Below are 26,087 nucleotides of genomic sequence, written 5' to 3'. Positions count from 1 at the left end.
TAGCTCAATTGACTTAAAGCATTAAAATAAGGCGAATTAGGAAATGGGTGTATATGAAAAATGGGTTCAATGACAACCAATTTTTTTATTTTCTTTAAAACCTTTGCAGCCTTAACCACATTAGGAGTATGAACCGTATTAAGAAGATACTAGTTTATCTGGCGTCAACTAAACAAGAAAAACGGAGCGTTTGAGTGAAGCTTTGTTTTGAGATTGAATAAAGAAAGAAAAGCATATTTTTAAACTTCACATGTTATAAACTATCTCGTAACTTTTAATGTCCTGAATATTAATGTTACACTTTACGCTTTTAAAATTTTGTGTCTGTCCTGTAATGAAGTAAAAGAAGAAAAAGAAAGCACACGTACGGAAAATTATCTTTGTTTCAAGAGTGGAGTTGAAAATACCTTGTCCCGTGACATCCTTGTCTCCAGGGTTTGTTACCTATGTCAAAGACGCTAGCGCTTACTGCTCTGGAGAAAGCTATGGTACATTAAGTGTAACCAAACCTTAAATAAGTCCAAAAAACATACATCATTGTGTAACATTTAGCGTAAATTTAGGTTTAGCGTAAACCAATTTTTTCCATAGTTTTGAAAAATAAAGAAAATTTCCGGATCATGCCAATTTGGAAATTATGCAGTAACTTTGCGGATCAGCGTATTTAGATTTTCGCGGTAACTCACTTTTGTGCTCTTAGCAAAGATATGCGAAAACCCTAGCCTAGTTAATCAAGCTTTCTTCGAAAATATTAAAATAAGTGTTTTTCTCATTATAACGTAATTTTTTTCTCCGATTTTCCGGTGTTAAGAAAAATTATGCTGGGTCTCTAGGATAAAATTGATTTACTTAAGGTAGCTTGCACTAGCAGTTGGCTGGCACGGATTGTTGCTAATCGAAGAAAAAAGATGCAGCAAAATCATGACTTATTTAATAAATCTGTAAAGGAGAATAAATTTAAAAAATGCTAAAATAAAAAATTATAACAAAATAAGAAAAATAGCTAGGTCGATATTTATATTTTTTCCTGAAAAGGACAACGCTCCAATTATTAGAACAACATTAAAGCAGTTTAAGGCTAAAAATAGCTTCTTGAGGGTTTCCTAGAAATAACGAAATAAGAAAGTGACACATAGTAACAAAAACGTTAGGCCTCGCCGGAACTTTGTGATAATAAATAGTACTCAAGTGGTACTATACTCAAAATACATGAAGTAATAGCCGCTGCGAAGTACAGGTCAGCCTGTTCTGCCCAGATTGCGAAAACGGCCTGTTTACAACCGGGACAGCCGGATTATTTACACATGATCCGATTATGTTTTTTTTGCACTGGTTATGTAGTGGTGACCGGATTATGAACGCTGATATAATGGCTGGCCAGGCAGGCTGTGATTGGCATTTTCTTCGAACTTTTGTGAATTAAACATTCTCTGGAAGATAGAACACCCCTAAAAACTAGAGATGGCGGAAGAAAAAAGCCTCGACGTATAGTTTAAAACTAATCTTGTAGTAAATACATTTCAGCATAATATACTTTGAAGTAACTAAATTTCACGGAACCTAAATTATTTTTTTTGCGGGAATTAAGTTTGGTGAAAAGTTATTAAACTTGCGAATCCCAAAATTTAGTATTTGCCGCGAAATTTTGTTTCATTTGAGAGCAACAACAACTTTGCCACCAGGGCTATTCGCTTGTCAGAGAAGTGATGACGAATGATATAAAAGCGGTCGGCCCCGATTATATTTGTTCTATAAGTCTGGAATAATGTTTGACTGTCATACATAAGCCGGCCTTCCCCGATTATGTGTGTTCTATAATAAGTGAGAAATAATAGAAAAATGCCATACATACGCCGGTCGGCCCCGATTACGTTCGTTCTATAAGTCTCGAATAATATTTGTCTGTGTCATGTCGGCCTGCCCCGATTATGTTCGTTCAATAATAAATGAGAAATAATATTACACTGTCGTATATAAACTGGCCTGCCCTGATTATATGTCCCTTTTATAAGTGCCAAATAATATTTTTTGAGTAATAAGCCGGCCTGTCCTGATTATGTTGCCCTGATTATGTATTTTCTGCCCTGTTCTTAACCGGTGCAAGCTGCCGTACTTAATCGGGCCAATGTTCATTATCCGGGCAGAACAAGCCTGCTCCTTACCTTCTTTTTTTGGTTTTTTGCTTGGTGTGTAAGCTTCGTTTTTACTCTAAAAACTTCTATGCTGCGAGTAAATGTCTATTATTTTACTGTAGAAAACTTACATAGACAAATGACCCTTTGTAGCTATACTGTACTAAAATAATACGTATAGTAAAAAGAACCAGCCAGAAAAATTAAGATGAAATATCTTGGTTTGCATTTCATTTTGGTAAAGTTGGCTGATAGACCCTTTAAGTTGCTTGTCTGTTGCTACTCAAATTAGCTGAACAGTTTGGGAGATGACTTAAATCCAGTGTCCTCAGTAGCCTTTTAATGATAATAAATAATAAAAGTGTGATTATGTAAGAGATATGTAGTGTTAATTAATAGTCAGTAAAGGAAATTCACAATGACGCAAAAGCATACCTGTTGGGAATGTTGTCACATACTCAAGATTTGGAGTGTTTAGATTGGTAATTTTCCAAAGCGCTCCTTAATTTCTTAGAGGCTACTGTCCTGTTCCATTTAGTATCATTCTTAATTTTGAGTTCTGGGAATAAAAACAACTTTTCCATGTTAAATGTAACAGGACAGTCCAGTTTTTTGGTCTGTTGTGCTAGTTTCCTTGTTTTCACGCATTCGGGATGGCCACCACTGAGTTTTTCTTCACACCTCTTTTTGTAATCTGATTTTATAGACACACCTTTGTCTTTTCCCTGATGGCATTGATACTTCTTTGTACCGAGCCACACATAAGGGATGCCATTAAAAAATTATAGGGAGACTGTCGTCTTTATGGGTTAACATTGCAATACATCGTGTAGCGACTCTCAATATGTAATGCGTAGGTTTAAAGTTAGAATATAATTCATTTCTTTAAAAATGTTGCATGCACATCATTGTGAATTTAGCACAGCAGATAACATTTCAAATAAAATGTTTTGTTGAACAATAGAGCACCTATTTGTACTTGCTCATACAGAAAACGAGTTGATTAAAAGTGTTAGAACTTACGATAATGATTGAATTCTTTCGTTTCTGATGAAATAGTATAAATTGTTTTCATTTTTACTTCTTACACATTTAAAGCTTCATTGAAATCTTTATAGCTTGAATATCGGAACAACTCTTTTTCTTTGGATTCGATCTTCTGAGAAATATTTGATTCGTTGAAAACACTTGCTCCAACTTTTTCAGCTAGGAATGATGTTTAAAAATACATCAGGATCGCTTGATAATTTTAAAGAAAATAATATTTTTAATAATGTATAATCAATAAAAGATTACATAAAACTCACCCATTATACTGCTGCATTGAAAATATTTCAAAGTTTAATGTAACAAAGACAAAAATTTAAATATATATTAAAAAATCGAGATATTTATGAATTTACTTTCCTTCCTATATTTTGACTACCTCACATGGTGCAAAGTTTCTCGCACGCCAAAGGTGCATTACTTCATACACTACATCACTTAGTACCGGGGTCGGAAAAATATTTCGACAACCTACTTTCACCAATACAAGCTAGCCACCACCCTATATTTTAGCTAGCTATATAAGAGGCAAATGTTATCATTTAGACTATTTTATAAAGTTTCCATGCTGAATTCCTGACATATTTGAAATTCCAGGCTAAAAATAACATAAATACTACATTTGGGAAAAGTTTTCGTTATAAAATTTCAAATTGCTTAGTTAGTTCTTGCTAAAATATTGCCTAAAATTGTGTAAGAAGGTGCTTGTCTGTTACTGAAAGATCTGTAATGCTTATTTTCTAAATATAGATTCAATATTAAATATATGTAAAAAGTATTCAATATAAAGGTGTGTGTAACATTAGTTGCCACGATGATGGATTCATTTATGAATTGGCATATGTTTTCTAATGAAGACAACCTTGTTGGAAATGACCGTTTGTATAACAAGGTATAGTGTTTGTGCTGCAACATTTTTAAACCTGGCTTTAAGTTCTTTGATTTCTTTGTTTCATCTTTGTAGATTTCACTCTGATCAACTTACTTTTTATATTAAAATTTATTTATTTATTAGTTTTTAGACATATACGTGTTACATCCACGAACACACATTAAGGATGGCAGAGCTCTTTACACAGATTATGAAGTTCATGTAAAGGTATAACCTTTTTTGTATCTATATGATAATATGCTTGTGTGAGTGACCATGCGAGTCCACGACACACAAAATATTCTTATGACGTGACGTTACGCTAAAATTTACTAAGTTAAAAAACCCCGCAAAACAGGGGGTTACTATTTAAACATTTAATTCTCTTTTCTTTTTACTTTAAAAAATAAAACTCTTTTTATTATTTTATTAAAACTAATTTTTAATTTATTTTTAAATGATTTTATATGTTTTTTTGTTTTAAAAGCGCCGTTGGTCGTTATAGATAGAATAATTTTACAATGTACGCGCATATCTAATGGAAACAAGTTGTTTATCAACTAAAAAAGAAAACCGAAGCGAAGAAGGTTGTCTCTTTTTTAAAGTAATCCTGAAAAAAAGTTATTCAAGCAATATTTACTCACTTACCTTAAACCTCATTTTTGTGTTCTGGGACCGAGTTTGCTTCCTTTTATAAAAAATCTATCGAATTCGAATATGAATGTAATTTGAGTCTAAAATATAAAAGAAGAAACTGTTGTTGTTGATTGAAGTCGGTGTTGTTAGTTAGAAATACTTTTTTTGAAAAAATAAAAAATATACGAAGATATAACATTACAAGAGAAGTGATTGAAAATTTATCAAGTAATTGTAATCCAATTTATGAAGTTTAGTAGTCGAAGTAAAAAACTGATTGAACTTTCATCCAGAGAACACTAGCAAGCTACCTACTACTGAGGAAGCGGAAGAAAAAAAGGGTGGGTTGTTTAGATTATTTAGGAGAGAAATGAATTTGTGTGTACAGTACTGTGAAAAGGTTTCTTAACATCGTGTTCGTGTACAAGCGTGGGGCACACAAACCACGATAAAATCGTGGTCTTTGTGTATAACAAACATTCAAACATTCTATCGTGGCCACCACACTAATATTATTATCTCCATAAAGGATCGTGTGTCCCACGATTATTTTCGCGAGCTCCACAATTTTTATAGCCAGTATAATTTAATTATTTTTCTTTTCAAAAAGTCTTTCATTAAAGTTAATTTGTTTGTTTCAGGTTTTATCAAGTTAATAAAGCATATTCGTAGTTTTTGCTTGGTGTATACTTTTTCGTCATCGACGCGATCGTATTTTTACGAAATTTCATTTGTCTAGAAAAGTTAAATTTGTCTGTGGTGATAGAAATGCTTTTTTAGATTGCATTTTAAAAGTTTAAAAACGAAGAGCGGCGATAGAAATGTTTTCTAAGATTGCATTTTAAAAGTTTATGAACGAAAAGCGGCGATAGAAATGTTTTTTAGATTGCATTTTAAAAGTTTATAAACGAAAAGCAGCAATAGAAATGTTTTTTAGATCGCACTTTAAAAGTTTATAAACGAAAAGCGGCGATAGGATTGTTTTTTACACCGCATTTTGATTCACGAAGGATTAAAATCTATTATGTAGCTAGCTTTATGACAACCAATTAAAACAACAAGTGTTAATTTTTTTTTTTGCCGTCGGTTTTTGATTTTGATAAACTAATACGGTCTTTGTTGTTTTACAATAGAAGTTATCTATCGTGGATTCCACGGTGTAATGTTTAATTTTTGTTTGTGTAGTCTATGAAACATGATCGTGAGGTCCACGATTGTTAAAAAAATACGCATCGTGAGCTATCGTGGTTCATGCGTTACATGAAATAAACACGAACCACAATGTTAACATAACAACACGGCTAAAATATTGTTATACAGTACTGTGAAAAGGTTCACAGTACTGTATAACAATATTTTAGCTGTTTCTTGCAGAGCTAAATTTTCCCTTAAATATTAAGTTTGTTGTTGTGTCTTGCGCCGGAAAATATTTTCTTTAAGCCCTTATTTTGCAAGATATAGCTATATATTCTGAAAAATGGGTGAGAAGTTTAAAATATTCTAGGAATATGTCTAAGCTTGATATTTTGTTTTAAATATGAACATTTGTATGACACACAAAATTGATTACAAGTTTACTTTTTTTATTGTATATCAAACGAACTGAACTTTTTTGTGTCCAAGCAATAGGCCGTTACATGTAGTAGAAATTGCCATTAGCTAGCTATAATAACTTATAGCATGCTTTATTTTATTAAGGCATTATATATTTTCAGGACATAGTCATGCTAAGAACATATTGAGAATAATGAGGATAGCATTTGTCAAAAAAGAACATCAGGCTGAAACTATAACACACTATTCTTATAAAAACAGTGTGTATATCCTAAAGAAGAATTTACATAAACTGTAAAAAGTAATTTTTCCATTGTTACTGTTTTTAACACTACAGACTATGTGATTCAGTGTTGATGTCTGTTTAAAAAACCTAAGCATAAAACCTAAACTTAAATCAATGTTTACATCTGTTACGTTGCCGTTTGAAATATATTTAATTCTTAAATTCGAAAACGCTGCATTGTTATCTTCTTTGATTTTATGAGTGATTTTCTTGATTATAAGTTTGGGTCTGTAAAGCAAACTGCTCTTTTAACATTTTGGATTGAAATATTACAACATACAAAATGATTCAAGTTCTTTGTTTCTCTTTTATGTGTTTTTAACTATTAATTTCTTATATTTTGAGTATAACTTCGGAGAGTTTGCTGTGTGCAACAGACTGAATAGCTGATTTAATATGACTTAACAAAAAATGTTGGATTTTTTTTTAATGTTTGGTATCCTTTTTTTCCTGGTGTACTTCTGGAATGGCAAAGCAAGTATATAGTTTTAGCGTACTTCGCTTTTTATGTAACGGTTGTTAGACGCCTTTTTTTATTATTTTTTTGTTGCACATGCTTATATTTTTAGACGTTTTGTTTCAGCGTTAATAAACATAGAATAATGCAGATTGTGAGCAACCTCGATCCCAGGGGTTTTTTTCTTTTTGCCATCCCATTATAAAAGAGACAAAGAGCCCAAGGTCGAGGTTGAAATGTGAGTTTTGAAAATTCAAATTACTGTGTTGTATGTTTTTGTTTGGTATCCCTTACATCGGTTTAATGAGAGATTCAGTGGATTCTTCCACGGGAATTCGGCTATGGTATATTATTATTTCTGCTAGGTACACTATAGATGATTTTTCATAGAAAACTCTGTATATATACCTTCAGTGGTGGTTTTAATTATCCTATTGAATTAGATCCTGTTAAATTAGCACCCTGTATTTTAAATAAATAGGTTAATTATTTGGAAAATTTGCCATTGGGAGGGAGGAAGGGCACTTATTTAAATAAAAGCATGCCCAAACCTTCATTAATTTTATTACCACAAGTGATCCTAATATAAATAGAAATTGTGAAAGAAAATTGATAAAATATATGAACAAAATTCCTTGTCCATGTACACCACATTGGGCTGCTGTTTTAGTGTAATGAAATAACGTAATACAAATTTCAGTAATATTTACGACCAGGAATTTCCAACCCATGAGCTAGTCGTAATTGGAGTCCCTATTTCAATTTATATATGTTTGTTTTTCAAGGGAATTTGTTTAAAAAATTTATCCACATTATTGTCGACCACTTTTTAACTTCAATAAACTACTGTATCCTTTACTGCAGCACTTTACGCCTGTGAATATAATTTCCGTTGATTTTTTTTACTGTATTTCCTCTTTAAAAGTTTTGTTTTGTTTCACAAAGTTTTTAGACATGCGTATTTTCGTTCTTAAAAAACACTTTGTGGGAGGGCTAAATATACTCAAAATAAATTTTAAAATATGCACCTTGTCATTTATAGCTTTGTGTACAGGCTTTTTTTATAAATCTTTATTTTATGTGTAACAACAATCTTTCAGGGCTATATGTGTCTCAACAGTGCTGTCACAAGATATGCATTAATAGGCTGGTATTTGATGGTTTGATTTTCACCTCCATCAATTTTGACTATATATAAATTGAAAACAAAAAATAAGCCAACACTCATTGTGTAAATATATGTCAAAAGCAGCAAAATAGCAATATAAAAATTATGATGGTGAAGCTATAGTAATGCGGTTTTTATAAAATATGAAGATATAAAAAGTATATATAGCTTTGTAACTACTTCAACTCTGGAACTAACATATAAGTTTCGTTTTAATTAGAAAGTGTGCTACTTCTTAAAAATCTGCCAGTCCATAAAAGCAGGATGATAAATTAGCCATCATCATTCTTGGCTCAACATTCTTTTTCATGCTAGCATAGGTTGGACAGGGTATATATTAATAACCCTCTTTCAATCTGATCTAGACTGTGTTAGATCTAAACTCAAATTCGTGTTGACTCTAAAGTTAAATTCCTCTGCATCAAATCTGTCCTTATTACCTTCTGCCAACTCTTCTTGGTCTACCTCTGGGCTTGCACCAAGAACTTTTAAGTTTCTACACTTTCTTACCCAATTATCCTCCTCCATTCTTTCCAAGTGTCCCAACCAACTCTACCTATAGCGTGATGCTTAAGCTCATCTAAACTTGTTTTGTCTTGAAGGCTGGTGTTACACATCCAACTAACCATTCTCATATCATTCCTTTTTAAACGGTTAAGATCTGCCTGCTTCACTGCCCATGTCTCACTCACAGGCCTCAAACAAAGAACTTTTTACCTCAATTGACAAGACAAGTAACTCTTCCTTTTTTACTGTCTTGTTCCTGTTTTCCTGTTTATCTTATTATTCGTCTGTCGCACATAATCTAGATAATGCTATTCTATAACAGACAAACAAAGAGTATTAATTGTGAGGATGGTTGATATGCTTAAATTAAGAGTTCTTTAATTTAATTTTTTGAACTCTAATTGAGAAAAGCTAACTAACTGCTATTAATGGAAGTTACCTGTTTCTATCCTATTTTGTGTTGTACTTTCTACATTCCATTTTTTGTTTAGACCAACCATCCTGAATTTGCAATTAAAGAGTCACAAGTCAGACGTCGATATTCAGAATTTGTTTGGTTGAAAAATCGTCTGGGTATAAATGATGTGATGATGTCGTAAGCCTTTTTCTTCTCTTTCCTTGATTTTAATGGCTTTCTGTAACAAATGTTGCAAAAGCCATACGTATATTTTACTGTTTACAATTATCGTCTAGCTCTAACTGTGAGAGTGTTTTAACACACCTCTAAATATTCATTATTTTATAGTCAGAAATCCTAAAAATTGTCAAACACCTTGGTGTATTGTCCTGTAAAATCTCCCTGGTAGTTTTATTTAATTATCATTTTTATCATTAGCAATATTTTGGTCCTAATACTGCAGCTGAAACAATGTTAAAAATTTTGTGGAATTGGGAGAGCAATTTATGGCTCAGCTAGTTTCTTATTTCTTAGAATTGGGCAAGTCTTTCCGTGAGCACGAGCAATCACTCTCCCTTTATTGATAGGCCTGGGTGTTATAAAAAAGTCTAAACATAATTTGGATCGATTCACCCCAAATACAAATAAACAAAAAAATTTTAAAAAAATTATGCGCGTAAATTTAAGGCATAAATAGTGTTTGCTATTAATGATTTTTTAATTTATGCAGCATAATAAATCGTGTTATTATATTAAGGGATAAGTGTTGACATTTTTTGTCATAAGCAATGTTAGACCTTTACGGGATGTGCATTTAAAAATCAATATACTGATATAAATATACATGATTAGCAATATATCAAAACAGAGCATCTTTCTTTGCTTGTCACAACTCCACAGCTAGGTATTTGCAGGTCAGTTTGCAATTAATTTTTTTAAGCTACAACTCTAAACGTACCTGTGAAAAACGCTGATTTGGCTATTTCTTGACAATCTTTTGCCCAATGTTTTATAGGACTGCACCTTCTTTACCAGGAAAGAGATACTTTGGTAGATTCAAGGATCCATTTTTGTTACAGAGACAGTTTGGTCTTCAAAGTTTCATGAACAAGTAAGACGATACTTTTAATTTCTACGAGTAAATTTCATGATAACCAATGGTCCATAATATATTTTATCAACAATGTGCTGATTGTTGCTACTTCTTCTTAGTGTTGTGGAAGTAAACCCGTTTTTGTCAGATCCTGCACTTCATTTATTTCTCCAAACTGATTTACCAGTTGAACAAATGGAACGACGTCTCGAACACTGCCCATTGTTGAGCAATATTAGAGACAAAATTATAATGTTGCAGAAGGATAGAGAACAAAAAGCAAAGGAAAAGGAAACTCAAGCAACCCAGGAATATGAACATAGTTACACGAAAACGTTAAATTTAAAGAAAACCCTTAGCTCTGATTGCATTTATTCCATGAAGAAGAAGAATATGTCTTCCTGCGAAGAGCATGGTGGTAAGGGCTGGTCTCAATACTTAGGGGATGATTTTCGTCCATCCATAGTTAAAACTGACCGAGACGTTACAGATTTTTCTTCAGGTATATATGTCCTTATACTAATTATCTTGTTAACTGATATTTTTAAGGAACATATATCATATGTAAATATTTGAAATGCAAATAAAATACGCATGATGTTGAGAAACTATCTGTTCCCAACGAAGTCTTTTGATCCCACTAAAATTATCTCAATTTTTATTTCTGCCATCTGAAAAGTATTTCATTTACATCTTTGTTAATTCTATATTTATTGATGTTTTTAGGAGCCTCAAACTTTAACACAAGAATGACTGCTACTGCTCATGTTCTCCCAGGTGGCCAACTCTGCCTACCTGACGACAATGTTGATATGCCCTTGCCCAGCCCTACATTAGTCCATCGACGCTCTGTTAGTTGGCATGGAAACGAGAGTGATGTGATAGATTTATTATTAGACAGTTACGATATTCTTCCAAAGTTACCAGCAGAAGCATATGTTGATGATTCCATGAGTTTCTCCCAAACCTCTAAGGTAGAGAGCAGTGTGAGTGGGACTTACCAGGATGACAGCAGTGATGACGGAATAGAAATAGACATTTCAAAACGATTGTCAGAGTACACAATTGTACCACTCCCACCCACAAATAATTTTTCACGCGAAACAACAAGCGGTTTCCATCACAGTTTTAGCGGGAGTTACGATGAAAGGTGAAATGATTCAAATTTATATACAGTAGTTTTATAATAGTTTATATTTTAAAGTTTTATATATATGAGAAATTTATAAAAAAAAAATGATTCATAGAAATTGTATAGTCAGATCACTGTGTTTAAATTTGTCCATGTTCTCTGTAAAATTTCATTATTGTTGAAAATATTCAGAAAATCTTTCTTAATCCGATGAAAGCAACATCTTTTAGCTTAGTTAGCAGATTGATGTCTTTTTTCTACTACGTAACTCAAGAATTACTTGGCATTGCATTAAGTGAATATAGTCGGCATGTGTTTATGTTTTATGTTTGTATGTTTTTGTTAATTTATTAAAATAGGTAGAGACATTCTTAATAGCTAGTTAGACGGACAGAAAGACCATTTACTTTAGCACTATTTTTCATCCATTAAATTTCATGTCACTTACATCCTTTTTAAATGTTGGAATTTGTAAACAATCAAAGTATTCTCAGCTTATCTTAAAACCTTAAGAAAACATTACTAACCTAATTTTGCAAACTAATTTATTTTGTAACATTTTATATGATACCATCTTATTTTTTATATGCATTAATGTTTTTGTATGTAACAAGTTTGTGAAATATCTTTTGATGTTTTCGTTATGGCCAGTTAACTGCATTATTTTCACGTTAGATTCTAACTTTCCCTTTTTTATTCAAGTTGTGTTAACTGATAAACTTTAAAATGCTTTTAATTTATTCCAACTCTGTTTGAAATTTGAAGTTTTTTTATTTTAAACCACGGTAAAGGTTTATTACAGGTTACCAAGAAAAGACGCTTTGTTATTTCTTATGTCAAGAAACCCCCTTTTTCGAATGTACTTCTACTCTCCCTTATCCAATTCAGCAAAAATCAAACACCAAACGCATGTAAATAAAAACTTCTTTGGAGCAGTTTTAGTCTTCTAATATTTCCACTAGTGTTAACTGCATTTTTTCGTTTAAAGTTTTTGCTTTATAAGTTATATAAGTTTTTTTAGAAAAAATGACTAGGTTTTTAGTCAAGTCAATATTGTCTTGTTGTTTGGCTATCACAAACGTCTTGATTCTGTCATTCTACTAATTGCATTGAAACCGGGTTATGCAGATTGTATATTTTAACCATTAAACGCAGTCTTAAAGTCCTGTGCCAGCTTGGTATCAGAAGTTTTTCTTGTTGGGTATTGCTGTATCTTTAGGTTTACCTTATTATGAAGTTTCATTTTTCTATCAGTTTTCCTTTTTCACAGAAAGTTGTATATATTTTAAAAACAATGTCTTCCTTAAACCATGGTTTGGTTGATGGAAAAGAATACCCAATGAAGATTGGTTCAAGTTTCCAAGCTGCCAGGAGACCTACAGAATCATATCACACAATAAGATGTAAGGTTTGTGTATTCGTGTTTCGGTTTTCTTGTCATGAAAGGTTTTACAGCCCTATAATTTCCATCATGATGCGATCAGGTCTTTTAATAAAAAACTTGTTTGTGAAAAAAAAAACAGTGGGAAATATAGAGAACAGTCATTCATAGGTTGAAGTTTTATTTTAACCTGTTAGGTATTTTAGAGTAATGTGGATACATTAGGTTGAAGTGTTATTTTAACCTGTTAGATATTTTAAAGTAATGTGGATACATACTAGCATAATTCGGCATCATTGAAGTAGTTCTACAAAATTTACTTATTTTAAGGGATATATTAGGTAAAATAAATTACTGTTTTAAACCAAAAAGAACTGTTGGACTGGTCTGAGAGCTGATACTTTCATTAAGAAGTGTATTTTTTAAGATGATTTCAAGCCAGCATCTATTGACACAAATCGTCCAGTGGAATTTCGAATTGGTTCAAATAATGAATGTACTGTTGATATTCCAAACAAGGTGTGTATTTTTATTCCTACGCATAAATATGTCTTCGCTAGTGTTTTTGTTATTGTTTAGTGCATTTAAAACTAGAAAATTTGCTTTGCCATACAGACTGTGAACATCTCATTTGTATGTCTTTTTAATATAAAAGAATTTGGAAAAAGTAGTTAGTTCAGTTAGGCCAGGAACACTTCCCCAGGCCCATCAAGTGTGATGTAAATGTGAAAATTTTGAATGAATTTTTTTTCTTGTCAAGTTGGTGATATTAAATCTATCGTTATGTCTTTTTTTTAAAGAGGAGTGTTAAGATTTTTTTTGAAAAAAATTATTTTATTCCGACCAAACCATTTTTGGGCAAAATAACATAAATAATTCAAGTAATATACTCCACCATCATACTTTAAACTACATTCCGAATTCCTCCGGACCAGATGAAGCATTCAGTACCAACATAGCACAGATTTTATTTAAATCTTTTAACTTTTTGTGTGTTTGTTTTAATGTTTTGGACACACGTTATTCTGTCAAAAACGGTTTATCTGCGACTTTCAATACAAAAATAAAAAATAAATTTAACGTTTCCTGAAAATGCGCATTGATTTGCATTTATAAAAAGTTTACCAACCCTAAATACTCCCCACGATTTTCTAGGATTCTGGTACAATGACATATAAAGGTGGAAAGAAACCGTGCACAAAAGAATGCATTCTAATTATAGATAAAGACACTGGGGTATGTAATTTGACCACGAAATTCCTCGTGTTTTTTACTGATTTCTTTTATTTCTTTGGCAGCATCTTAAGTTCGTGTACTTGTTTACAATTGGATTTGATGCAGGACATAATCTCTGTCCGAAAATATATTTCTCTTCCTAGGAAATAACATTGGAACGTTTGTCTTCCAATATACCACTGAAAAAGAGTCGATCAAACAGGTAATATAGATTGTATGCTGTTCCCTTTTTGTCAGGTGTAGGGTGCCCACCCTAATACAAATTCATACAATCTCCTACAAAATAACAAATCTCCCATATTCTCTTACAATCACATACAAAACTACCTGAAAATATAATTTCTCATACAAACTCCCACTTGTTTAGATTTTCATTTAACTAAAATTTTGTTTTTAACATTTCTTTGGACCATCAAATAGACATATTCTTACCTTATTGCTTTTTGTATTTTTGGGACATAATTGGTTTTCCTCCTAAGTTTTAATAATCCTATTTTTGTTTAGCAGGACCTGTTAAAGTAATATTATACAAAATTAGCAACTTTTTAAGCGAAAGTTTGAAAAGAGTTTCCTACAATCTCCTACTTTTTTGTTAGTTTTTGACCGTGTAATCATGCAAATGACCGGAAAATTTACCTACAATCTCTTACAATCTCCTACAAATGAGAGATAAAATTATGGTGGGCACCCTGAGATGAAACATATTTAGAATGCCGAAAATTTCGCGGGTTTTTAACCTAAAATTTTTCGCAGTTTTTTCTCTAATTGAAGTGGTTATAAAACTGTTGATTCAGCGTCCATGTTTTCATCTGTTAGATCGGCGGAGGTTAAAAAGCCGTCATTACCACTACCAAGCAAACACCCAACAAAAGCAAATGCATCGTCATCAAACACGTCATCACATACGACGCCTATCACGACGACGTCATCTAGCACACCGTCTGGAAATAAACAGTTCCCTCCATCTTCATCAACTTCCACAACACAACAAAAAAGCAATAATAATTCGCCTGCTAAGACAAACGTACAGTCTACGTCTTATTCGAATATACCCGGGGTATGTCTCCCTTTTTTGATTTTATGACCGTTTATATTACAAGCCGTAAGTTCGTGGAAATCCAAGGCAATTTACATGTTAGGGAAAAAAATTATTTAAGAAGTTTTCTTAATGGTTGGAAAGCCCAATTTCTTTCCCCACGAAGTACTTTAAAAATCGTCAGTCGACTTTAGCGAATACAGGAAAGCTAATGGCGGTGAAATAGTTTATGATCACTGAGGACAAAAACAACCTTAATCTTAAATCATCTTAAATGTAATATTGGGTATCCAAATTTAAGTGTAAATGACAGAAAAGCTCCCTACATACATTGGATATCCATGACTTATTCCATATAAGCACATACCCTGCTTTCAACTTAAGTTTTCTAATAAAATGAACTTCAAAAGTTTTTAAACTAGCTAGCTAGCTAGCTAGCTATATCCTTAAATTTTGCTGAAGGAAATTTTTTTTAAGAAAATTTAAAAAAAAAGTAGCAAATTTATCATAAAAAAGTAATTTCCATAACACGTTGTCTAGACGTCTATGTGGTTCTAAAATGTGAATGATTTCTTCCACCTTGACCTTTTGAGTGCTCCGTTTATTACACACCATTCTTCGGAATATGCGGGGTTTGAGCTTATTGACTTGTTTGGTAGCTTTTTAATGTTAATGTCTCTTAGAAAACATGAAGTGGAGCTCTGTTCACAATTGAGACGTGCGACTTCAAAACAGGCCTAAAAATTTTTGGAATTGCGTACTTGTGTCGCGTTTACAAACGGGATGCATGGCAAACCGATTCGCTTATCGGACCCGCATAAAAACGTTACTATGTACCGTTTACAAAGGCAGGTGACGTTTTTTAAAAAGGGGTCACGTTTACACCACGAGCAAAACAGTTCCACATTTCTTTAACCACCCGGCTTTTTGTTTTATTTCTTTCTAGGTGAAAGCAAGAGACATGAGTACAACGAGTACATCTGATTCATCAAGTTCAGAAAGCGACAGTGACAGTACAACTGAAGAAAACAACGCTGTGCACGAAGACCCAGTAAGTTGATCATATGAAAATTTCTAAAGAAATTATCAATATTATTTTTATTGTTTCCCTTGTCTCACTGAAAAAAGTCCTATATCCTATATCCAATGACCAGTTCGAAACAACCTAGTTTTTACAAAGGGTTTTGATTTTTTACCATTTTTCCCCAGTGGTCAGACTCTAGGGCTGGAGCAAATTGATGTAGAAATTTACTAATTCTCTTTTCCGATAATTAGTTCTCAACCAAGTCGTACGAACCGCCACCGCCGCCACAATCTGCCGCTAAACCGCCGCAACATACCACAGAGTCTCTACCAACAAGACCATTCGGTAGTACATTAGGTAAGTTCTTTGTAACATGCTCGTAACTTTAATTGTCTTATACGTTGTAATTAGTTCTTTATTGTAAGAAACGTTCGCAGAGAGAAAATGTTCAATGTTTTTTGCGGGTTTTCCAAAATATTTGGGAAAATAAGTCCCTTGGACAATGTTTCCATTCACGATAGTAAAAAAAATTCCTGCGGAAAACTTTTTTTACCGCAAACAACGACAAAGGAACTGTGTTGGTATATCCTATGTTCATAGTGTTCAGTGTTCAGTTGAATATACCATAAGGAAAATGTATGTTGGATAAAGGATGGCAAGTCCATCAATTAACACTAAATCCGTGAAATTATATCGCCGCGAAAAATCCAAAATAGGCTGATCCGTGAAATTTAATCTCGGCAAAATAAAAATATTTAGGAGTTGGTCCTGTCCCAGAAATTTTCTCCCAGTAAAATAACTTTTGATGTATTGTGGATTTCTCTTCTTTTCTTTGTTTCAATTTGCTACTTGCCACTTTACTCACCACGTCATAAATAGTTTTAAAGTGTGTAACTAACACGCACTGTTGTGTATTTTTTATGGTTCGTAGAAGGTTTTGAATTTAGCATTTAAAATACTTTTTAGGACACATTTGGTAAATTCTCTTGAATTGTGTTTTTTTTTATAGATGACGATCTTCGTCTGAGTGACTCAAGTGATAGTGATTGATGGTATCCATACACTATATCCAGATTAAAAATCTACTTTTAAAGAGCGTGACATGCTGGATGTGGGTAACGGTGTTGTGTACCTGTCAAAGATACGTTGATATGATTTTAACCGCATTGAATTTCTCATACTTGCTGGAAATTAATTCTATGAGACTGAACAAGGTGTCAAAGTGGATAATGGTGCTGATTGCTTGTTGTCTACAAAGCTGGCTAACCTTTACGGGCTGTGAAACCCGTCTGGACAAGACGCGGATGAAATGGAAAAAAAAGATTTTTTTGTTAGCAAGAACTGTTGACATTTGTTTATCGTATTTTCTTAAAAAAACAGGATTAACCTATCTTGTAGAAAACATGGTCATGTCATGGTCATGGTCATTCTTTTAAATAGTGCTTTAATTTACTTTACGAAAGATATTAAATTCGTGATTTTTTATGTGCATTAAAAGCTTCTATTTGAGCTACAAAAGCTGTGGATGGACAGCAATTGCTAAACTGGTCATGCTAAACGCAAAGCAGAGGAATAGGTCCACACTTATTATGCTCTGGCATTACTCAGCCTGGGTTTGAATCGAAACCCTTTACAGCAAGGCTGCAGTCGATGATGACACCGTAATATTATTTTGGCCTCCTAAGATTGATCTAAAGCTATTTCGTTTAGACAAAATTTATCATATTAAAAAAAATTACGTTGGAAATGATAATGTTGATTTTGTGTGACATATCATTAAAAATTAAAAACTAACATCTTAGGCTAGATGGGTTAATATTCCATATTTCTTTAAATTAGGCCAGTTTTTAAGTTATTTTTTCTTTCCTGCAGCTAGTGTCTGATTAAATCTCTCGCAATTTCTTTATTATAAAATTCGTAATGAAACGAGTGATTTTTAAAGCAGCTTTGGCTTCTTGTTCTACACGCTCCTTTTTTATAATACTGGGATTCAGGTAAAAACAATAGCTCTGCTGGTTAGAAGAATGCAACCTACCCAGGTCTTGTTAGGCTTTTTTATTTGCACAGGCTCAGGCCATTTAAGTATAAAAAGACTAGCAAGTCCTGGGCACGAGGTTGAAAACAATAGATAAGTAAGAAGGAGGTCGAAATATTACCATAAAAATATATATGCTGAACGACCATGTATATGTTTCTTAAAAATATTAACATACGTTCACATGAACATGTCATTTAAAGAATATGAAGAATTACTAACCTGATTAAAATTCAGATATTCTTGTAAAAAAAGCGTGTGTTGTAACCGATAAAAGTTTTCTAAAAAAACACTTTAAAGCAGTTGGGAATTGTTTTTAAAGCAAATGGGAATTGTTTTGTCGATTCTTCGCAAAAAAGATTTGCTGTAATCTTTATATAGCGGGCACCTGACTGTGACAAAACACGGTCAAACTCGTAGCAAAACCCTTTTTTTACTGTAGCTAGAATTTACCGCAAAACTTCTTCTATATAGCGAAACACCTTTCCTTCACACGCAGGGACATTATACGGCTTTTAAAGCACTGAGTCCATTCAATGTTGACTCCTCATTTTTTAGACATATCTTATATTTTCCAGACATTTTTTAACTGTCGAACTTTTAAACTTAGAAAATCCTTTTAGAACAACTCTCAATGTTTAAATTATCTCTGACAGTAAACAAGAAAAAAATTAAATGCTAATAATTTACAGGAATTAAATATCGCGTAAAAAGGATTTGATGACAGTTTTTTTCACTAAATTTATACCAATTTTGAAGGGTATTTTTAGGACACATGTAAAGATTACTCAAATTAAAATTCACATATTGCATAAGTGCCAGGTGAATCAGTAGAAAGGATAGCTGTTTAATTTTCGCTATTGCCCTATAAGCTTTCACAGAAAAGAAAGAGAAACGGGTCAAGCTTAAGTAGGAATGTGACTGGAACGTTCTGATTTGTCTCTTTTTGTACCTTCCCTCATTAAAAAAATATCAAAAAGAAAAAAAACTGAGTTTATTTTACCTGACTAAAATCCTTCGCAAGAATTCTGAGATCCATTCCCTTTACCCTATATGCAATGTTGGCCTAGTTTGGCTTTGCTACACTCGTTCTGCTCGTGTGTTATCAATATTGAGGTAGGAGGGGTGGGGGGATGGGGGGCAGGGGGAGCCATGATACAAAACTAAGTCACAGGTTATTAATTGCAATCTCAATAATTTTTGTGAGAGATGGAGGGATTGTAGATGAATCAGAAGAAAAGGAAAGAAGGAAAGTACTTTCGAATTTAGAAAACCGCGAAATATAAATGCCGCAAAAAATAAATGTAAAACTCAACTGCGAAATTAAAATGCCGCGAAAAATAGTTTTTTTCGGTAAGTTAAAATGCACAAAAAAATCCGCTAAATTAAAATACACCAAAAATTCGGAGTTTTTTGCAAAGATGTTCAATAATATAGGCAATATTTAGGGAGAATGATTGCTTTAAAGGAAATATAATTGAAAACTTCTTTCTAAACAACGCCTTGTTACTTCTATTTTGAGCAGCTTTTTTTTCTTAAACCTCATAATTAAAATGCAGCAAAATACGAATTTTTGATAAAACCGCAAATTTTCATGCATTAAAGTAGATCAAATTTCGCGATTTTCTTTTCGCGAATTTGCGATTGTTCTCAAATTTTGACCATTTTTTTCAAAATATTAGACACCCTTCCTCCATCCCCTGAGTTGACATCCCATTTTAGAAAGCTTGAATTTTAAGTCACTCCAGTCAAGGTAAAATTTTTAATGTCAGGAGCCTTAATAATATCAACCCAGTGTAGATCTGCTTTCAATCTTTTAAAAAAAACTTTCTCAACGATTTTTTATTTACAAGTTTGAAAAAAATTCTTCTTTTAAATATATATTACTTTTCAATATTATACACCCAAACAACTTCTGATCAAAAATGTTAAAATTCAAATTATGTATCGATCCGAACTTAGTTTTATCGTCAAAACCATGTCCAAATGAAAACATAGAAGGCAACACAAGTTATCTTTCTTTTTTTACAATGTTGATACCTCCAACTAAGAGATTTAATTTGTTAACTTCTTCAGCTGTTAGATCGTCATCGTCATCATCATCATCATCATCATCTCCATCTTCAGCATCACTTTCTCCTGAAGTTTCACATACTTCTCCCTCTTCCTCTTCTTCTTCTTCTTCTTCAAAATCAGAATCACTTTCATCTGTTTCTTCTTCGCTGGAGTCCGAATCTTCTAAGAGATGCAAATTTGGCAGAAGTGGTATATAAGAAGACAAAATAAGAAAACTTTTTAAATCAGAGTACGGGGAAGAATTTTAAAAGTATTTTTTTAAAAAAAAAACACTAAAGCAGAAACGTCGTTTGTTTTATGAACTTGTTCTGTTAACGATAATTGCCTAATTCCCAGTCTACCGCCCCCTTATTAAAATAATTCTTGGAGTAGTTGTTTAATAGTTAGGACAATAATTCTAATTGTATTTTAATTTTTTACTGACAATAAAAAATTATGTAGAGCCATGACTGATTTTGTAATCGATGTGTCAGTTTTTACGTGTCTATGCATTGCATGGTAAAGTACAAGAAAACTAGCCGAAGCAATGACGAAAGAATTTTCAATCACTTTTCTTGCTCGAGAAAAGTCGATAAATAATTTTTGTTCCAGTGGTAAATTTGGGAAAAGTTAGGGCTTCATTATGTAATTTTGAAGCTAAAAGCATCATCACCAACAAACACGTACGCTAGAAGGCTATCTAAGTCGGGCGGTTTATTTACTTCAAGGAGATTTAATTAATTCTCTTTATTGCGCAGCCCAAAAATTGTTGCTTGTTTTAAACTTCTTTTTTTGCACTATACGTTTTATTTTTATGAAAGAAAAAAACATACCAAGAGTTAGAGCTTCATTCAAAACACATTCAAATTCTCTGCAGGTTTGGTTGTGAGGTTCGATGGCTAAAACTGAGAGATACATACCATCCGGTGATTCTCGGTATGACCAGTAAAGGCTACCATACAATATATTTTAAGGTTCTTAGAACACAAGGTTAAATCAAGGCAAATGTCACAAAACTTCAGTATCACAAAACTTCAGACTTTGAAAAGAAAAGTAATTTAAAGGCTGCAAAGTGCAAGACAGTACATATTTTTAAAATTTCAAGGTTTTCGAGATTCTTCTTTAGAAAATGATGAGTATTTAAAGATTTTGAGGTTTTTAGGTCCCGAGTTACCCTGTTATGTCAATATGCATCAAACAAGCACGTACTATTTTGGATCTCTTAAGTTAATAATTTCTTTATGGAATATAAAAATTAGTGTACCATAGAGAGGGATTTTCTCACAAATCCGGAGAGGTTCTCATGCAATGCTAAACACATTATTCAACAAAAATTATTCGACCTATTTTCTTTTTTCTTTTTTTAATTGGCATATCAAACGAAACAACGAAAAAGTAAGAAAAATTAAAACTTAAAAGTAATGTTTTGCTAAAAAGAAAATTGAACAGTGGCTTACTCTGCGAGCACAATAGTTTGGCTGACTTGTAATCTTTAGACATGACTGCGTCTAAAAACTAAAGAAGAAATTTAATCAAAAAAGTCCATGTTCTAAAAACAACAGAATGCTACAGAAAAGGAGAAATAAAAAAGTGCAGCAATGGTGACATAACACTGTGGTTGCAGGAGCTGTTTTACAAAATTTACATCAAGGGCATACGAATTTAAGCAATGATACACAATCATTTTTGAGAAACTTCTCAAGAAACACGAAATTTTAGAGAACGCAATCTGTTTGATTAACGCTCATATTTTACTGTATATTAAAATCTCGCTTTAACGTAACATATGCATAAGCAAGTTAGTGCAGGATGTTACCTAGAAATTCACAATTAGTCGTTAGATTCCTGGAAACAGCTCGCACAACGTTAATTATCTTTTTCGCGTTTTTCGAGTTTTTGTTAATTTTCGCAAAAATTAGTTCTGTCAAAAAACATTGGAAACTCGATATTTGCAAAATTCTCAAACAATAATTCCCGCAAAATTTGGATTATTTTTTCTTTTTAGAAAAACAATTTATGCCAATTTAAAAAGCCCTTAAAAAATGGTGTAAATTGAGAAACAAAATGTCATCAAATTTTTGCCAAAATTTAATTTTGGCAAATTATTAGGACTTGACAACTTCGCAAAATATTATACTTTCAAAAAATCTCTTTTTTTTCTCATACTGTAAGTTTAATTAAACTAATACTGATCATTACAGTTAGCAAAAGATTTTAAAATCACTTTACAAAATACATAACTGAATGGACATAATCAAAAATTACTCACTTGTGCTGAAAGTTCCAGAGGAGCCCTCTGTGTTGGTGAAACTTCCACCATTGATTTCTCAGGAATTTTTTTACTATTTCTTTCAGACAATTCCATTTCGGATGTCAAATTGATGGCTGACTCATGCAAAGTGTCTGCTAAATGTGCTGATATGTCATCTATGCAAGAAATTTAAAACATTATTGCATTAATTTGAATTTAGGTTATTTTCATCAATACGTTTTTATATAAAAAAACACCAACAGCTCACTTATCATACCTTTGCGTTTTATTTTTGGAAGAAAACTTTCAACGCGATTAGCACTTCCACATCTACTGTTCTGAGATGATGACTTATTGTTTTCTAAGTCAGAAGAAGATAAATCTGGCGTTGGTTCACCTATGTTAAAAAACAATACACACTGTTATTTACAATGAACCATTTGCATGATCTAATTCATGTTTAGCTTTCATATTAACTTATTTTTGGTTAAAATTGGTTACACAAAACTTTTTTCAGGGTGTCGACTTAATATACTTTTTTCTGTAATTATATACGTAAATAACCTTTATAGGCATTCTTAGGCTGAACAAAAATCTCTAAAAATTAAGCATAAAGCATATAATCTTAGCATTAAATAAGCAGTAAGCCTAAAATGAAGAAATTTTATTCCTGCAAAACAAACACACACACACATCGTAAACATTTAGTCAAAATATATTCTAAAATATATATAGCACAAATTTTTATTTTTAATGTTAAAATCGCAAAGTGCAAAAATCTATAATCCCTAGAAAATTTCTCCAAAGGCTTAGTCATGAAAGTTAATTCCCAGAATTTTGTGGTGACTTTAATAACACAAAAGTTTCTTCCCAGAAAAGTTTCTTTCCCGAAAAGCAATTTTATGTTCTTTACACTAAGGAACAGATCAAAGTTTGTGGTAGTGGTAAAATTATATTTTTGGTCCTTACAGCCAACATAACGTAATTAGAAAAAATTTTCTAGTCTAAATGAAACTCACCTGGTTTTAATACAATCATCTCATGGTTCTTTATTTACAATATTTAACACTATACATTTATCTAACAGTTAAAATTATATATATATATATATATATAAATTTTACTAAAAAAATTTATTTTGATAGTTTTTGCTTTTATTAATACTTCTGCTCATTTATAATAACCCAGCAGTTTTTTGAGGAGCTAAATTGGAACAGAATTTGTAGATAGCACTTCACCAACTTTTTATATAAGGTCACTTTTGTGACATCTTTATGAAATCTTTTCATTTCTTAAGAAAATGCTTGACATTTTTCAAGATTTTTAACTTTTGATACATGCTACATGCATTACTTGTATACTAGATATACTAGATATAACAAGGTCTATATTTAAGGGCCAATAAGGGTACGTGGTGAAGTAAAATTGTCTTTGTATATGATAGCATACAATGGCACAAACTCACTGTTTTTACAAAAAATAGTTGTTTTCTTTTATTTCTTGGTGTTGTACCACCCTGTTGCGGCTTATCTTAGTGAATACACATTGCCAGAGATTAATGTAAGGCAATTTGGGGGAACTAGCACACTGTATGGGCCGTTGGAAACAGTTTTCGTCTCCGTTAACGGCAAATTGGCCGCTCAACTCGGACCCCCCCCCTTCCCTGCCCCTTAACGGCAAGTCTATTTCCCCTACGTTAGTTTTCGTCTATTAACAGCTAATTCGTTGTTACATAGAATTTTGCCTGACTGTTTGTCGACGGCCCCTTGGATGTTGCAGGGAGTTGTCTGGCAGAGCGCTGACCCTAATTGGCAGTCAGGGATAACCACAAACTAGGCTATCAGGATAGTAGGATAGTAGCTCAGTTAGGAGTTTTTCTATAGACTAGTTAGGAGATCATCTCCTATTTAGGAGATGCATTTTTTTCTATTACGATAACCTTGACAACCACGTCTCGTTGCGCCATCTTTTTTCGAAGTTTTGTTGCTCATTACATTATCTTCGTTCAAGCAAAGTTTTTTATAGTTTTTGCTTTATGGGATTAAAAATTATACATTAAAAGTCTTTGGATCGTCTAATTAGACAAGAAATAGTCTATTTAGACTTTGCTGAAAATGTTGAAAATATGCACCTGGGAAATTTAGCCTATTTCCTGAAGCAAACGTGGTCGTAAAACAAAGAAGCTGTAACAAAGCGCATGCGTTCTTAATCGAAAACAAACTAAACGCCAAATCTTCCGACTGCACAAATAATAAAGAAAAATATATTTGGGCCATCAAAAGGAGGTTCTACAGAATGTTTTTAGCTAATAAAATCATTGCGACTATGCAAGAGAACAGTGATAGGCAGCAAAAACCATGTTAATTGCCTAATTAGAAGAGATAAATCGCCTAAATAGGCTATTGTAGACTAATCCCTGACTGATTGGGTTTGCGTAGCTCAAAGAGAGCATTAAATACTCCAGAACGCTCCATCAAAAACCCATGGCCCCTTATGGAAATAATAGACAGGGTATATCCCTCAATAATTGTGAGGCTAGCCATGTAAAATATGCACATATCTATCCTAGCTAGAGTGGTGGCTCTAGAGTCTAGCTAGCTAGCTAGCTAGCTACATTAGACACACAGTAAGGGTGGACGAAACAAACAAAATAAAAGCAGAGGAACATGCAATAAGGAATAACGGCATGCGTGTTAGTTTATATAGCTAACTAGAATGTTTGAGATCCAAAAACATTATCTCCAGAAAAGAACAAACTGGACAACAAAAAATCTTTGCTGCTTTCTCAGTGGTCCGGATAAACAAACTCGGTCAAGACTTCATGACTTACGCCATATCTTGTCAGAAAAAATTTGCCGGGGAGAGAAAAGTGCGCGAGAAGAATATTCTCAACACACCCATCCTCGTCCCAGGGTCTTGTGACCCCTGAGCCGTTATTTCGGAGTGGCCAACAATAATTTTCACCGCTATCAACTTTATCAACAAGTGCCCTGGGAACGAAGTTGCTCAACACCTGATGAATTTTCCAAACTTTGATCCCCATGGCATATACAGGTTTTTATAAGAAACCAATTAAACAGCCTTTAAGTAAAAGTTTCTTTAATTGTAAGGTCTTTTTACTACAATAATCTTCTGAGCAACCTTCTTTATTTTTAAGGGGTTGGTAAAATAATGCTTCTCTTATTCGTGTTTGAAAAAATTGATGTTTTTGCTCTGTTGTGTTCGTCCGATTAATGGGAGAAATATGTAAAGATTTGTAAGTTTTTGACTTAAACATCTTACATTTTTACAACTAATAAAAGTTTTTAATTTTTAGGAAGGCGACCAGTCAGCAGTTATAAAAGTTGGTTACTTATAATAGAAAAATCAACCTGTATCCATTTCGCGAGGATATTAAAAACGGCATCGATTTGGTTCCTAGTTTATCAGTTTCGTGTGGTGATGATTTGGTGCCTCGCAACACTACTAGTTTGGTGGAAAATACGCCCCAGTCGTGGATCAAACTTCGTGCTCAATTCGCTTTCCCTGTAATAACATTTAAACAACGAGATAATACACAGTATAATATTTAGTGACGAACTGTCCTTTGCACTAGCTAACCGTCATAATTCATATTCAAATTTAGATCACGCGAAGTACAAACGCAGTACCTACAGGCTCTTGAATTGTTTTTCCGCACACTAACTAACATTCTCCCATCTTTGAAACACAACTTTATCCTCTGTGTTACTCCGTGGAGCTTGAATATCTCTTCCTTACAATCGCGGTTATGGTAAACCCTACGGATTT

The 26,087-nt window shown here is 32.8% G+C and overlaps 2 protein-coding genes across 5 annotated transcripts; one reads left to right on the top strand and one right to left on the bottom strand.

Moving 5' to 3' along the window:
* The first annotated feature begins 3,909 nt into the window (after positions 1-3,909).
* On the top strand, positions 3,910-17,437 carry LOC130621781 (ELL-associated factor 1-like). 2 transcript variants are annotated; one of them, XR_008980927.1, is made up of 8 exons: positions 3,910-4,071; positions 4,195-4,278; positions 9,150-9,253; positions 10,071-10,166; positions 10,268-10,650; positions 10,875-12,683; positions 13,089-13,180; positions 13,817-13,898. XR_008980927.1 is itself a non-coding variant. In XM_057437127.1 (8 exons), the coding sequence occupies exons 1-8, from the start codon at positions 12,575-12,577 to the stop codon at positions 17,005-17,007; spliced, it is 834 nt and encodes a 277-aa protein (XP_057293110.1). In that variant the 5' UTR covers positions 12,537-12,574; the 3' UTR covers positions 17,008-17,437. The 2 variants fall into 2 exon arrangements, 1 of the variants encoding a protein (XP_057293110.1); XM_057437127.1 differs by lacking the exons at positions 3,910-4,071; positions 4,195-4,278; positions 9,150-9,253; positions 10,071-10,166; positions 10,268-10,650 and adding exons at positions 14,041-14,099; positions 14,714-14,954; positions 15,880-15,984; positions 16,209-16,314; positions 16,967-17,437 and having other exon boundaries at positions 12,537-12,683; positions 13,817-13,897.
* A 2,352-nt stretch (positions 17,438-19,789) lies between these two features.
* On the bottom strand, positions 19,790-23,469 carry LOC130621782 (acidic leucine-rich nuclear phosphoprotein 32 family member E-like). Of its 3 annotated transcripts, none has more exons than XM_057437128.1 (6): positions 23,318-23,469; positions 22,576-22,695; positions 22,317-22,474; positions 21,505-21,562; positions 20,881-20,952; positions 19,790-20,230 (listed from the first exon to the last, which is right to left on the bottom strand). In XM_057437128.1, exons 1-6 carry the CDS (start codon positions 23,334-23,336, stop codon positions 20,004-20,006), a joined length of 654 nt encoding a protein of 217 aa, XP_057293111.1. In that variant the 5' UTR covers positions 23,337-23,469; the 3' UTR covers positions 19,790-20,003. The 3 variants fall into 3 exon arrangements, with proteins under 3 accessions (XP_057293111.1, XP_057293112.1, XP_057293113.1); XM_057437129.1 differs by having other exon boundaries at positions 19,790-20,227; XM_057437130.1 differs by lacking the exon at positions 20,881-20,952.
* Between the last annotated feature and the right edge of the window lie 2,618 nt (positions 23,470-26,087).

This window comes from Hydractinia symbiolongicarpus, chromosome 12 (genome assembly GCF_029227915.1).
Source record: "Hydractinia symbiolongicarpus strain clone_291-10 chromosome 12, HSymV2.1, whole genome shotgun sequence".
NCBI lineage: Eukaryota > Metazoa > Cnidaria > Hydrozoa > Anthoathecata > Hydractiniidae > Hydractinia > Hydractinia symbiolongicarpus.
The sequence above is the reverse complement of the archived record's forward strand: the minus strand, read 5'-3'. Positions and strand labels throughout refer to the sequence as shown.